This window comes from Mobula hypostoma, chromosome 5, assembly GCF_963921235.1.
Source record: "Mobula hypostoma chromosome 5, sMobHyp1.1, whole genome shotgun sequence".
Classification (NCBI taxonomy): Eukaryota; Metazoa; Chordata; class Chondrichthyes; order Myliobatiformes; family Myliobatidae; genus Mobula; species Mobula hypostoma.
The window spans coordinates 48,427,991-48,443,176 of NC_086101.1; the positions used below are offsets into that span (position 1 = coordinate 48,427,991).

General features: G+C 41.0%; 1 protein-coding gene across 6 annotated transcripts in view; it reads right to left on the bottom strand.

Annotated features, from left to right (window-relative positions):
* The window catches only part of tbc1d4 (TBC1 domain family, member 4), a 313,622-nt gene that overhangs the window by 13,639 nt on the left and 284,797 nt on the right, over positions 1–15,186 (bottom strand). For all 6 annotated transcript variants that reach the window (XM_063048455.1, XM_063048461.1, XM_063048456.1 and 3 more), the window contains 2 exons: positions 9,448–9,692; positions 5,439–5,598 (listed from right to left, as the gene is read on the bottom strand). In XM_063048455.1, the coding sequence (XP_062904525.1) occupies positions 5,439–5,598; positions 9,448–9,692 (405 nt within the window). The remainder of the gene's footprint in view (positions 1–5,438; positions 5,599–9,447; positions 9,693–15,186) is intronic.

Below are 15,186 nucleotides of genomic sequence, written 5' to 3' on the forward strand. Positions count from 1 at the left end.
AATGGCAAAATGCCTGCCCTTCCTGATGAATACAGAAGGATCTCAGGATCAGAGAGCTTCATCTTCTAGCCGAGCCATTGGATGGGTTTGTTCTCTGCTGACCAAAGCCTAATGCTATGAGCTTGAACCTTCACATTACTTTCTCAGTGAATTTGACATTAACTGTAGAACAGAGAAATACAATAGAATCAAAGAAAACCTACACACAAAACCAATGTGCAAATAAGAAAATAAGCAAGTAAGTAAATAAATAATTAATACTGAGGACATGAGATGCAGAGTCCTTGAAAGTGAGTTCATAGGTTATGGAATCAGTTCAAAATTGAGGTGCATGAAGCTATCTGATAAAGAGGAGAGTTGGAAATTTAATACAAGCTTGAATAATAATAAATAGATCAGCCAGGAACAAATGATGGAATAAACTCAATGGGCCGAAGAGCCCAATTCTGCTCCTGTGTCCCATGGTCACACTCAGCATCAGTGAGACCAAGGAGTTGATTGTGGGCTTCGGGAAGGAGAAGTGGAGGGAACACACACCAGTCCTCAGTGAGGGATCAGCAGTGCTGAAGGTGAGCAGTTTTAAGTCCCCGAGTGTCAACATCTTGAAAGATCTATCATGGGCCCAACACACTGATGCAATTACAAAAAAGGCACGACAGTGGCTATATTTCATTCAGACATTGAAGAGACTTGATATGACTCTCGCAAATTTCTATAGATGTTACGAGGAGAGCATTCCAACTGGCTGCATCTCACTATCTGGCATGGAGAGACCACTGTACAGGATCGGGAAAAAAACTGCATGAAGTTGTAAACTCAGCCAGGTCCATCATGGGCACTAGCCTCCCCAGCATCCAGGATAGCTTCAAAAAGCAATGTCTCATCCATCATCAAGGACCCCCATCACCCAGGACATGCCCTCTTCTCACTGGAAACCATCAAGAAGGAGGTACAGAAGTACGAGGGCACACACTCAATGTTTCAGGAACAGCTTCGTCCCCTCTGCCAACAGATTACTGAATGGACACTGAACCTGCGAACACTCCCTCACCACTTTTTTTGCCTTTTTTCTGTTTTCTTGCTCTTTTTGCATGACTTATTTAATTTTATATATTATATACATGTCTTATTATACGTCCTAGCTTTTTATTATTATTTACTACAATGTGCTTCTGCTGCAGAACAGCAAAATTCACAGCCTAAGTCAGTGATATTTAAATCTGATTCTAATTCTGGTCTTACGGTACTTATCCTTCAGTCCACATTACAGAAACAATTATCTGGTCATAACATCCTGCATTTTATTTGGGTATAAACAAATGGCTGTTTCCCATGATCTCACTCTTAGCTCTTGGGTGTGATCATAACTTACTATTTTTATTAGTGTTTGTTGGCTTTGAGTTTGTATTTGATGGAGTTTAGAAGGATGAGGGACAATCTCATTGACAACTACCAGATACTGAAAGGCATGGACAGAGTGGACGTGAAGGGAATGTTTTCATTAGTAAACACAGAGAGCACAGCCTCAGCATAGAACTGAGGTGAGTATGAAGATCTTCAGCCAAGGGATGGTGAATTTCAGAGGGCAGTGGAGGTGATGGCATTGGGTATATTTAAGGCAGGAATGGATAGGTTCTTGATTGATAAAGTGCATTAAGGTGTATGGGAAAATGGCAGGAGAATGGGGTTGAAATAAAATTAGCCATGATCAAGTGGTGGTGGAGCAAACCTGATGGACTAAATTGCTAAATTCTTTCCTATATCTTATGCTGTCATGGACTGCCACACAGAAAAGGCTCCTCTCTGTTTAATTTGCCAGTCGTGGAAGAGGGACTCACTGCCATAAGGAAGTTCATTCTGTACAAGACACTTAGACCTGTAGGGGTACCAGCCGTCCATTGCAATTATAACTTCTACAGCAGAGAATGTCTTGATAATGTCAAAATCTATCAGCGATTCAACGTCAATTGTCAATCTTTCGCTGAGAACTCAGCATGTCGTAATGCCTACGCTTGGCCTCTTGGTTGTGAACAAGTTCAAAACTCCAATTAAGGCAAGCGTGAGCGTGGAAGTCCTACCCCTCTGCACAGTGGATGGTACTGACACCCTGGTGGAGGATTGGGATCTGCATGGTTACCCGCTAGTTCTGCTGCAATATCTGCCTCTGGACCTGGGGACAACTGCTTCATTAATTTCAACGAGAGGAAAAGCTGTGAGGGAAAAACAGCAACTATACAGGTTCATTGGTTTTAATTCAATTAATTTAAATACATTTAATTCTTTGTGTGTTTTATAGTGCTACAAAACAACTAATTTCATGAAATATATCAGTGATAATAACCGTGATTCTGATAATTTAAAAAATACTGTAAGTTTTTAAACAGTATGTTATTGACACCCACAAACATTCAAGCTATTGAAACATGTTTTGACAAGCAAAGCACTGCACATGCTGGAAATCTGAAATAAAAACAGGAAGTGCTGACACCGCTCTGCAGGTCAGTAAGCATCTGCGGAGAGTGAGATGGAGTTAGCATTTCACATCTGACCTGCTGAGAACTTCTAGCATTTTCTGTTATTGCTTCTTGGTCACTTATGACTGCGGATTTCAGCCTAGTGGCTATAGGTGAGCAGAATGGTCACAGGCACCAGCCTCCCCTCTACAGACTCTGTCTAAGCTTCTCGCTGCTTCAGTAAAGCAGCCAGCACAATCAAATACTCCACTCACTCTTCTCCCCTCTCTCATCAAGCAGAACATTCAGAAGCATGTACCACCAAGCTCAAGGATAGCTTCTGTCCCACTGTTATTCAGACACCTGAAAGGACCTCCTTTATGATAAGAAGGGCTCTAGGCCTCACAATCTACCTTGTTAACATCTTTCATTTTATCCTTTACCTGCAATGTACATTTTTGGTAGCTTTTACACTTCATTCTGAATTGTTATTGTTTTACCTTATTCTAGCTCAATGCTCTGTGTAATGATTGGATCTGTATAAACAATATGCAAGACAAGCTTTTTTCATGGTATTTTGGTACATGGGGCAGTAATAAACCAATTCCAATCCGTGCCAATCCGTTTAGAACCACTTCCGAGAGAGAGAGCTCCTTCAGAGAGGGACCTATTGGAGCTGAGGATGTCTATGGTGAGCGGTGGGAGGTGACAGTGGATGGGGAGTCACTCTGAGGAAGATTCCAGCTGTTACTGACTACTTTGCAGAGAGGTCAATATTGTCAATGGAGGGTAATTCTGAGATACCTTACACAGCTAAATTTGAACTCAAATGGCTCGATGGTGCCTCCATGTGGCCTTTCTACTTAATAGCAATAGGAGATTGAAAGTCAGTGTAACATACTGTCTGTAAAACGTAGAACATAGAACAGTACAGCACAGTAAAGGCCCTTCAGCCCACAATGTTGTGCCGACCCTTAAACCCTGCCTTCCATATAACTCCCCAACTTAAATTCCTCTATATACCTGTCCAGTAGTCTCTTAAACTTCACTAGAGTATCTGCCTCCACCACTGACTCAGGCAGTGCATTCCATGCACCAACCACGCTCTGAGTAAAAAACCTTCCTCTAATAATCCCCCTTGAACTTCCCACCCCTTACCTTAAAGTCATGTCCTCTTGTACTGAGCAGTGGTGCCTTGGGTTAGAGGCACTGGCTGTCCACTCTATCTATTCCTCTTAATATCTTGTATACCTCTATCATGTCTCCTCTCATCCTCCTCCTCTCCAGAGAGTAAAGCCCTAGCTCCCTAATCACTGATCATAATGCATACTCCCTAAACCAAGCAGCATCCTGGTAAATCTCCTCTGTACCCTTTCAAATGCTTCCACATCCTTCCTATTGTGAGGCGACCAGAACTGGACACAGTACTCCAGAGTGTGGCCTAACCAGGGTTTTATAGAACTGCATCATTTACCCCGTGGCTCTTAAACTCTATCCCTCAACTTTGAAAGCTAACACCCCGTAAGCTTTCTTAACTACCGTATCTACCTGTGAGGCAACTTTCAGGGATCTATGAACATGTACCCCCAGATCCCTCTGCTCCTCCACACTTCCAAGTATCCTGCCATTTACTTTGTACTCTGCCTTGGAGTTTGTCCTTCCAAAGTGTACCACCTCACACTTCTCCGGGTTGAACTCCATCTGCCACTTCTCAGCCCACTTCTGCATCCTATCAATGTCTCTCTGCAATCTTCGACAATCCTCTACACTATCCACAACACCACCAACCTTTGTGATGTCTGCAAATTTGCCAACCCACCCTTCTACTCCCACGTCCAGGTCGTTAATAAAAATCACGAAAAGTAGAGGTCCCAGAACCGATCCTTGTGGGACACCACTAGTCACAATCCTCCAATCCAGATGTACTCCCTCTACCACGACCCTCTGTCTTCTGCAGGCAAGCCAATTCTGAATCCACCTGGCCAAACTATAAGCAGAGGAACAGGGCCATCAGCCCAACTTGCCTTTGCTGACCCAGAAGCCTATCTAAGCTTGTCCAATTTGCCTGCATGTGGCCCATATCCCTCTAAAACTTTCCTATCCATGAACCTGTTAAAATGTCTTTTAAACATTGGACTTATACCCGCCTTCATGTCTTCTAGCAGCACATTCCATATGGTTCCATAGCCTCCATTGATCCAAAGAAAATAATGCCAGTCTAGTCGGCCTTTTGCCATAACTGTAACTCTGTAACCCTGACAACATCCTTGCCAATCTCAGCACCATCTCTGGTGCAATCACATCTTTTCTGCTGTGTAGCTACTGGAACTGTGGCTTCACTGTTGCTTTATACAATTCCTAAATTGCCTCCTTGCTCTTATTATTCCATGCTTTGGACAATATTCCAAAAACCTTCTGAATGTTGTTTTCCTTGGGAAAGACAGGTTTTAGAAGGAATTTTCACTCATTGTTGACATCGATAACCATGACATGACGCTGAGAGATTTGGAACATCTGAGCGCTAAGAACCAGAATCAGTTTTATGATCACTATCTTATAAGACGTGAAAATTGCTTAAAAGGATTGATATCAGTTATAGTCATTGTCACTGTTCCATACAGCTTGGAAAACAGGCCTTTGGGCCCTATATTAATCCCATTTTATTCAGCCATGTTCCCATCATCTTCCCATGAATTCCACCATGCACCGACACACATGGGGCAATTTACAGAGGCAGATTGACCTGGCAAACTGCATGTCTTTGGGACTTTGGAGAAGCCAGAGCACAGTGAGGAAATCCAAGCAAACTCTGCATACAGATGGCACTGGACATCAGGGTCAAACCTGGGTCTCTGGTGCTGCACCACTGTTTCTCCTTCATCCAAGCCTGCCTGATTTTAGCGAGTAGATGAAATGCCTTTCCCATGGGTGGCACAAGCTGTTTTTCATCAGCTTTGGAGATCAGAACCTGAAGATTTCACTTACCAAAAACCCTAGCAACAAATCCCAGAGGGAACTGTGAGGCGAAGAATGTGAGAAACCATGGAGCAGCATACAGACTAGGGCTGACCTCATTTTCCTCCAGATGGATGTACAAGTCCCGGTGGTAGTCATGTAGCAGCCTCGACAGCTGATACATCTGGATCTGAACAAAGAACATGGCCATTTCAGTAGGTTCTCCCCAGATTACTGCAGGAACCTTCAGCCTATTCACGCACCCACTGTCACACACAAAACACTAGGATAATACAGTTGAATACCATTCTGACCACTTGTTCTGAGCAAAACAATGGAATGATTTAGATCAATCCCACTTCCCAGTTTTTGTCCACAGTCATGTAGGCTAACGGTCTTCCGGTGCTCATTCAGATACCTTCCAAACGTAGTGGGAGTTTCTGCCTCCTAATACCCTCTCAAGCAGAGAGTTCCAGACCCCAATCATTCTGAACAAAAAGAAATGTTTCCTTAACTCTTTCCTATTCCTTCCAATCATAACTTGTGTCGACGTATCCTAGTTACCAGCACCTTTACCGGCCGATCTAGACCCTTCCAGTCCAGTCTTATAATTTTACTGACATCGATCAATCTCCACCTAGTCTCCTGCATTTTGAAGATCTCAATTCCAGTCTGGGTAGTACCATAATTCTGTGACCCCGGCAAAATCAGAGAAATGGTGGGCAGACTTATGGTATGTGTTTTGGCGCCACTATCCTTGTCTGAATGTTTCTGTGCAGTAGTGTGACAATGCAAGAAGAACCAGGAAGGAAAATACTGATGCAAGTAATAGTTTAGACACAAGATGTTTCACTGTTGGTGGAAATCCTGAGCAACACACAGAAAATGCTAGAGGAGTTCAGCAAACCTGGCAGCATCTAGCGAAGGGAATAAACAGTCAACGTTTCAAGCTGAGACACTTCAGGGTTTTGGCCCGAAATGCTACTATTTATTTCTCTCTATAAATGCTGCCTGACTTGCTGAGCTGGAACATAGAATATACTGTGCACCACAGTATAGGCCCTTCACCCCATGATGTAGTGCCAGCCTTTTAACCTACCCCAAGGTCAATCTAATGCTCTTTATTTGCATACCCCTCCATTTTACTTCATGCACTTGCCTGCGTGTCTTCAGCACTTTGTGTGTATTACACGTTACACTCTTTTCATTCATTAAATACCCTTTAGTAAATGGGTCAAATAAATTGCTCTGCTATCCTGCTGAAGGATCTCATCCCGAAATGCTGACTGTACTCTTTTCCAAAGACGCTGCCTGGCCTACTGAGTTCCTCCTGCATTTTGTGTGTGTTGGACTGGTATCATGTTCAATATCTTAACCAATGAGTTTCCAAATACGGGGTTATTATTCTAATTCTGAAAATCACTTTTCCGTAATAAAAAAAAAGGAAATTAATGTGAAAGGAATTCCTCAACACTTCTAAATTTGTTCTATAGAAACAGAACACTTCTTCTTGTCTGGAAATTTGCATGTACACTCAGTGTCGACTTTAGTCAGTGTACCTGCTCGTTAATGCAAATATCTAATCAGCCAATCTTGTGGCAGCAAATAATGTATCAAAGAATGAAGACATGGTCAAGAGGTTTACTTGTTGTTCAGACCAAGCATCAGAATGGAGATGAAATCTGATCTAAGGCACTTTGACAGTGGAATGATTAATGGTGCCAGAAGGGGGGAGTTGAGTATCTCAGACACTGTTGATCTCCCTGGGTTTTCAGATACAACAGTCTCTAGAGTTTACAGAGAATGGTACGAAAACAAACAAAAAAAAAATCCGGTGAGTGGTAAGTTATGTGGGTGAAAGTGCCTTGTTAATGAGAGAGGAGAACAGTCAGACTGATTCAAGCTGACAGGAAGACAAGAGTAACTCAAATAACCACGCATTATACAACAGTAGTGTGCAGAAGAGCGTCTCTGAATGCACAACACATCAAACCTTGAAGTGGGTGGGCTACAACAGCAGAAGACCATGAACACTGACTCAGTGGCCTCTTCACTAGGTGTAGGAGGTTCCTAATGAAGTAGTCACTGAGTGTATGTTGGTGTTCTTTTAGTCCTGTCCTTGAGTTTCAAATTTTGTCCTCAGTGGAAGCCCGAATGCTGAAGGAATGATTTTGCTCAAGTACAATGATACTGTACAAAGCAGCTTATAACACAACTTATGGGTTGTCAAAGCACAGTTGAAATTATTCAAAAGAAGTGTGGGATTGATTTCTGGTAAATCAGATGCAATAAATATTGAGACACAAAATATATGATGCAGCAATCCTAAACATTCCCCCATCTTCATAGTTCAACCAAACCCCAAATAGGCTTGCTGCCTGAAATCTCCATTATTATGGGCCTCTTCTCACATCACGACACACTTGCTGATGAAGAGACCCATGATAATGGAGGTTTCGTGGGGGAAGAAATAATGGTCAATACCTAAGTGTATCTCAGTGTAGCTCTGTTCACTTTCACAGGAGTTCAGACTAAGCTGAAGGCATGTGGTCAGTTCGGAACAGAAGTGAAAATGGTCAGAAAAATAATTCATTTATCACGATGTGTCCTTAAATGCATCCTTAAAATCAAACAAAAAGCTTTCCAAGCAGCCACGTTTTGTGAATTATGTTTCAGAGATGGATCTTCCTTTCTCAGATCCAGGATGATATTAATGATCTGTATTCTGCATAATCTTATGTTTTTGGACTATCCTCTTCCCCCTCCTGCAACACCCACACCCCCCCCCACCAGCACCTTCTTACCCCTCCTCAAGCCACTCCATCTGCCCATCACCTCCACACTCCCATTGTCCCCTCCCCCAAGTGTTCTCATCTGCCCTCCCCACCTCCCCCATATGATTCCACGCTCTACCCTCCCCTCCATTGCTTTCTATCATTTTTTTTGGCCCTTTCTCACCTCCCAGCCTCTGTCACCTGCTCCACACTCCGCTCCTCCACCTGCCTATTATACCTCCTCATCTGGATCCAACATTCACACACCAGCGCTTGCCCCATCCCTTCCCGTTGCCTCTTTAAACTAGCCATCTTCCCTCTAGCTTTCAGTCCAGAGGAAGGGCATCGACCCGAACGTCAACAATTCATTTCCCGGTACAGAAACTGCCTGACTGGATGAGTTCCTCCACCTCTTGTTTGTTACTCCTCATGCCCAACAGTGGTCAGAGGTAAAACTGTACAGATTCAATCGCAGACACACAAGAGATTCTGCAGATACTGGAAATCTGGAGCAACACACGCATAATGCTGGAGGAACTCAACAGGGGCGGACAGCACCAGTGGAGGGAAACAAACAGTCAACATTTCTTGCTGAGGCCCTTCATCAGGACTGGAAAGGAAGGGGGCAGAAGCCAGAAAAAAAAATGGGAGGAGCACGAGCTGGCAGGTGATAGGTGAGTCCATTTGAGAGGGACAGTGTAGGTAGATGAGGTAAAAGGAAATTATGTCAGAAGCTGTAAGATGATAGGTGGAAGAGACAAAGTGCCAAAAAGAAAGAATTTGATAGGAGAGGACAGGAACAAGAGCATGCCATTGTCTATTTGAACCTGTTCCGTCATACCTTATTTGAGATCATATTTGATCGAAAAGTACCCTTTTCCAGTAATACCTTTGATCCTTTAAGTCATTTCCTGTCCAGAAATCTACCAATCTAACAAGAAAGGATAGGGGGGAAGGCAGGAGATTGGAGCTGAGAGGGAAAATGGATCAGCCATGATGAAATGGCAGAGAAGACTCAGTGGGCCAAAAGGGCCTAATTCTGCTGCTACATCCTGTGGTCTGTATTCTGTGAGTGAAGCAAAGATTGGGTCACAGGCCCAATAACGTTAAGTGAAACATAGCAATCTTGGATAAAAGGAAGTAGATTTTCCAAATGGAATTCAAGTAAATAATCATGAACTCGACTCTGAGAAAACTCCATTGCTCCAAACCAGCACCTTTTGGAACCACATCAACAATCAATGATTAAGGAACTTGCACTGTACCTGCAATGACATCATGTCGGGCCTGTACTGCTTACGGAAGCCTAGGTCATACATTAGGAACTTCAGCATTTCGAAGGCTTGCTCCTCACTTGTGTGCAGAAGGAGGACACCAGCAACGAAACTGATGCCCTGACAGTAGCCGACCTCCTTGTCCAGCAATGAGTAGGCCTTGAGGAGATTAAACAGTGAGAGTTGCCCAGCTCCCAATTGTGCCGAGAAGTACGCATGCGTGGGAAATGTTCGTCCTGTAAGAGCACACACACAATTGAAGAAAGGTTTGATTACACACTCCCAGCACTTTTTGTTTCTGTCTTATTTTCATATTGAAAATTTAATTGTTTGCACAAAATATGAAATTATTAATATTGTTCTTTTTCATCATGTGGGTATCAGAGGTGAGGTCAGCATTTACTACTATAATGGTTTCCATTCTCATTTCTTACTTACCTGATTCCTGCCCGGGTAGCGCTTCATGTTCCTGCTAATCTCCCTCCAGCAGCTGTCTCCTATCTTCATATTCCCCTCATGTCACCCTGTGCAATCTGCTATTACACACACACACATAATTGACCAGCCTCAACTCCACCACCATTCCCATCCCCTTTTCGGCACAAGCTGCCATTCAGCTTACACTCTCCTCACTCCACCAATCACCTCAGACTCCTTTCTTACCACTCCCCCTTGCCAATCTCAGTCTCCAACCCGGTTCCAAGCCAAAAGATTAACAATTCCTTTCCTCCCAGTTTTTGCTCGACTCACTCAGTTTGTTGCTCAGTGTTTACCAGCTACTTTCAATCACCCCTGAAGTGAGCTGCATCAGACAGCCGGAAAACATCAATCCTAGAGTCACATATCGGTCAGACGGGGCAAAAATGGCAGAGTTTCCTCCTTCAAAATACTAATGTGCTTTAATGACAACCTGATGATTTCATGGTTTTTTTTTAATATATTTTATTTAATTTTTTGAAGAAGAAATATAAGGCCTCAATTAATACAATTAATAATTGAAAAAAATTAATTCAAATACATTAATAAGTCTGAGAGAAAAAAAAGAACATCTATCCCAAAACCATCTCCCCGCATTTAAGAAAAAGGAGGGAGAAAAAAAACATAAAAGACCGAGGAAAGAAAGGGGAGAAGAAAAAAGAAAAGAGAGAAAAAAGAAAGAGTAGGCATCCAGCTCTCAGAGTCAGTTTAAAATACAAATTAAAGAAACTAGCTTATAATAAGGGACATATTAATTTTAAAAAATTAAAATAAATAGATTAAACAATCTGAGCATTTAGGTAATCCAAATATGGTTGCCAAATCTCAATGAACATAGTGTATCCATTCCTAAGGGTATAAGTAATCTTCTCAAGGGGTATATAACTTTGCATTTCTTTATTCCAACGATCAATATGTGCAAGGGAATCGGATTTCCATGTTACCACTATGCATTTCCTGGCCACGGGCAATGGAATTTTAATAAATTTGGATTTATTCCTGGGGAGGTTAACTTTCAAAACTGCTAAGTTCCCCAAGAGAAACAATTCTGGGTCTAGAGGGAAATCCATCTCCAGAATCTTTCCCAGTACCTCCCCCAGATCTATCCAAAAAGATCTCAGTTTCGTGCATAGCCAGGTGGAATGCAAAAAGGTACCAACATCTATGCCACACCTGAAACACCTGTCAGAAATTTCTGGTTTATTTTTATGTATTTTTTCAGGTGTGAGATACAACTGATGTGAAAAATTAAAATGTATCATTCTGTATCTAGAGTTGATAAGAGTAACACTATCCAAATATAGATGTGACCAACATTGATGATCAATTACAATGCCCAAATCCAACTCCCATCTCTCCCTCAATCTGTATATACCAAGCTTTGGGCATTGGTCCTGGAATAAAGAATACATATTAGAAATAAATTTAGTTGTATTCCTCTTTCGAATTAGAATCTCCATGTCTGAGCACCTTGGTAGGGCCAGTGATGGACCCAAACAGTCCCTCAAAAAAGATCGTAATTGGAGATAGCAGAAGAATGTGTTATTAGATAAATTATATTCATTTTTAAGTCCCTCAAAAGACATAAATTGCTTCTGCTGATTATAACAATCTTCAATGCGCCTGATACCATGTTGATACCAGGTGACTAGAACCTTATTACCCAGAGTCATGGGTATTAATCTGTTCTGAGATAGAGGCATCTTTGAGGATATTCCTTTTTTCAGACCCATAAATTGTTTGATTTTTTTTCCCCAGATATGAATTACATGTCTCAGTCGAGGAATGTTTGTCTGCTTTTTAATTAATTTGGAGTCCCATTTATATATAAATTCTTCTGCCATCTCTTCTCCTACCATATGTAAGCCAATTGTAACCCAAGAAGGAGTAGTTGTCTCATCAAAAAAAGAAGCAATAAAACGTGCTTGTGCAGCTAAATAATATTTTTAAAAATCTGGTAATTTTAACCCTCCCAATTTATAGTCCCAGGTCAATTTTTCCATGGAGATTCTAGATATTTTACCCGACCATAAAAATAGACGAATATGTCCATTGAGAATCTTTAAAAAATTATTGAATAATGGGAGAGGTAAAGACTGAAAAAAAATACTGAAGTCTTGGCATTTTCTTCATTTTTATACAGATTACCCTGCCCGTCAGTGTTTATCCACGTACATAGGTCCTCCTCAACATTCTGCAGCAAGGGGAGATAATTAAGTTTATAAAGATCATCCAAATTACGATTAAACTTAATCCCCAGATATTTCATGTTGAATTTAACCCATCTAATCTAAGTGCCATATTGATATTGGGCACAGTCTCCTCTACCTAAAGGTAAAATTTCACTTTTATTCCAATTTATTTTATATCCCGAGACTGTACCATAATTGTCCAGCAAGGCCCTAAGTCTTACCAAAGAGCCGGCCGGGTCAGCCAAATATACTAAAATGGCATCAGCAAATAAATTAACTTTATATTCTTCCTGGGCCACTTTAAACCCCTTTATGCCTTGATCCCGTCTAACAGCCTCAGCCAATGGCTCTATTACCAGAACAAATAAAGCTAGAGATAGTGGGTAACCTTGTCTACTAGATCTATATAGAGAGAAAACTGGTGAAATCTGCCCGTTTGTAATTATTTTGGCCTTAGATTGATGGTAAAGTGCTCTTATCCAATTTATGAATATTTGGCCTAGACCAAATTTTTCCATTGTTTTAAGTAAAAAATCCCATTCAAGTCTATCAAAGGTCTTTTCAGCATCTAAAGCCACTGCTACAGTAGGGTCCACCTTCGTCCCAGCTAAATGTAATATCGTCAATAGTCTGCCAATATTATCAGATACTTGTCTATTTTTAATAAATCCTGTTTGATCGGATTTAATCAATTTTGGCAGATATCGAGCTAATCTATTAGCCAATACCTTTGCTATAATTTTATAGTCCACATTTAAAAGTGAGATAGGTCTATAAGATGCTGGTTTTAGCGGATCCTTATCCTTCTTAAGAATTAACGTAATAATTGCTGTTGAAAAGGGTTCTGGTAGAGTATGGGTCTCCTCAGCCTGAGTCACAACCCTCATAAAGAGGGGCATTAATTGATCCTTAAATTCTCTATAAAATTCAGGGGGAAAACCATCATCTTCCGGCGACTTAGATTAGATTAGAGGACACGCAGTCCTCTTTTATTGTCATTTAATAATGCATGCATTAAGAAACGATACAATGTTTCTCCAGAATGATATCACAGAAACACATGACAAACCGACTGAAAAACTGACAAAAACCACATAATTATAACATATAGTTACAACAGTGCAAAGCAATACAGTAATTTGATAAAGAACAGACCATGGCACGGTAAAAAGTCTCAAAGTCTTTCAAAAGTCCCATCATCTCACACAGACGGTGAACCTCCAGTGCCGCAAACTTGCCGATACAGCATCCTGGAAGCATCTGACCACAGTCCAACTCCGAGTCCGTCCAAAAACTCCGAGCCTCTGACCAGCTCTCCGACACCGAGCACTGAGCACCATCTCTGCCGAGTGCTTCGACCCTGGCCCCGGCAACAGGCAATAGGCAAAGCCAAGGATTTGGGGCCTTCCCCTCCAGAGATTCTTGATCACACAGTAGCAGTGGCAGCGAAGCGGGCATTTCAGAAGTTACTCCAGGTGTTCCTCCATGCTTCTCACGGCTGTCTCCATCAAATCAGGATTGTGCACGGCCCCTAGTTAACACATTACGATATCATTCGGAATGGTCATACGCGCTGCGTCGCGTCACCATCTTTTCCTCCCTCCTCCTGGGCCTGTAATAAGCCTAGGGCTCTTTCAATTTCATCCCTAGAAAAAGGAGCATTCAATTCTTCCTGATCTTGTTGACTCAATTTGGGAAGTTGTAAATTAGACAAGAAATCATCAATTTTCAGTGAGTCATCCACTGATTCTGATTTATATAGTTCCGAATAGAACAGCGTAAAAGTATTATTTATTTCTTTTGGCTTATATGAAATCTTACCTTCCCCTGTTTGAATCGGATTTATTGTTCTGGAGGTTTCTTCCACCCTCAATTGCCAAGATAGTACTTTATGGGTTCTCTCTCCTAATTCATAATATTGTTGTTTTGATTTTAGTATCATTTCTTCTATTCTATAGGTTTGTTTTGTGTTTTACTCTAATTTTTTATTTATTAATTTTTTATAATTTTCCTCTGTTGTTAAATTCTGACAATCTTTTTCTAATTGTGTTATTTCTTTCTCCAATTCATTTAATTCAGTTACATATTTATTTTTATACCCTTAACATATCCAATTATCTGTCCTCTTAAGTATGCTTTTAATGTGTCCAATAATAAGAAATTATTGGCAGTAGAGGGTGAGTTCATCTCACAGAACAATTCTATTTGAGCTCTAATAAAACTGCAGAACTCTGGTCTTTTCAACAGCAAAGGATTAAAACGCCGTCTATATAATGTTTTTTTGTTGATCAGGTATTTCAATTGATAAAATTAAAGGTGAATGGTCCGATGGTAGTCTAGCGGCACATTCTGTTTGAATGATCCTGCTTTCTAATTTAGCTGATATTAGAAATAAGTCACTTCTAGAGTAGGAATCATATTGTTTTGAATAGAAAGAGTCGTCTCTTTCCCTTGGATGCTGCCATCGCCAAGCATCTATTATATTCAAGACCTTCATGAAGGCCAGGGTGGTTTTTGCTGCCCTGACCTTCACGTCTTTTTTTAACTGATCTATCTAAATTTGGATCCAGACAAAAACTGAAATCCCCTCCAATTAAAGTATTTTCATATCCTTGAACAACTTTCAAAAAAAAATTTGGATAAATTTCTCATCGTCATAACTGGTGGCATGTAAATTCAAAAGTGTCCAGGATTCTGAATATATTTGACAATTGACCATAACAAACCTCCCAGCCGAATCTATGATAGTACCCTCCACCCTCACTGGCAAATTCTTCTCTATCAATACTGCCACTCCTCTGGCTTTAGAGTTAAAGCAGGACGTTATTACTTGACCAACCCATCCTCTCTTTAATTTGTTATGTTCTGTCACTGTAAGATGAGTTTCTTGAAGAAAGGTAATATCAATATGATTTTTTTAAAGATATGCCAGGACCTTTTTCCTTTTTATCGGTCCATTTATCCCATTAAGATGAAGACTTAAACATTTAATTGTTCTATTCATAGTTATCAGATTTTACTGGTTGATAAATCCTGCCCATAAAAAAAGGTATAAATTAAT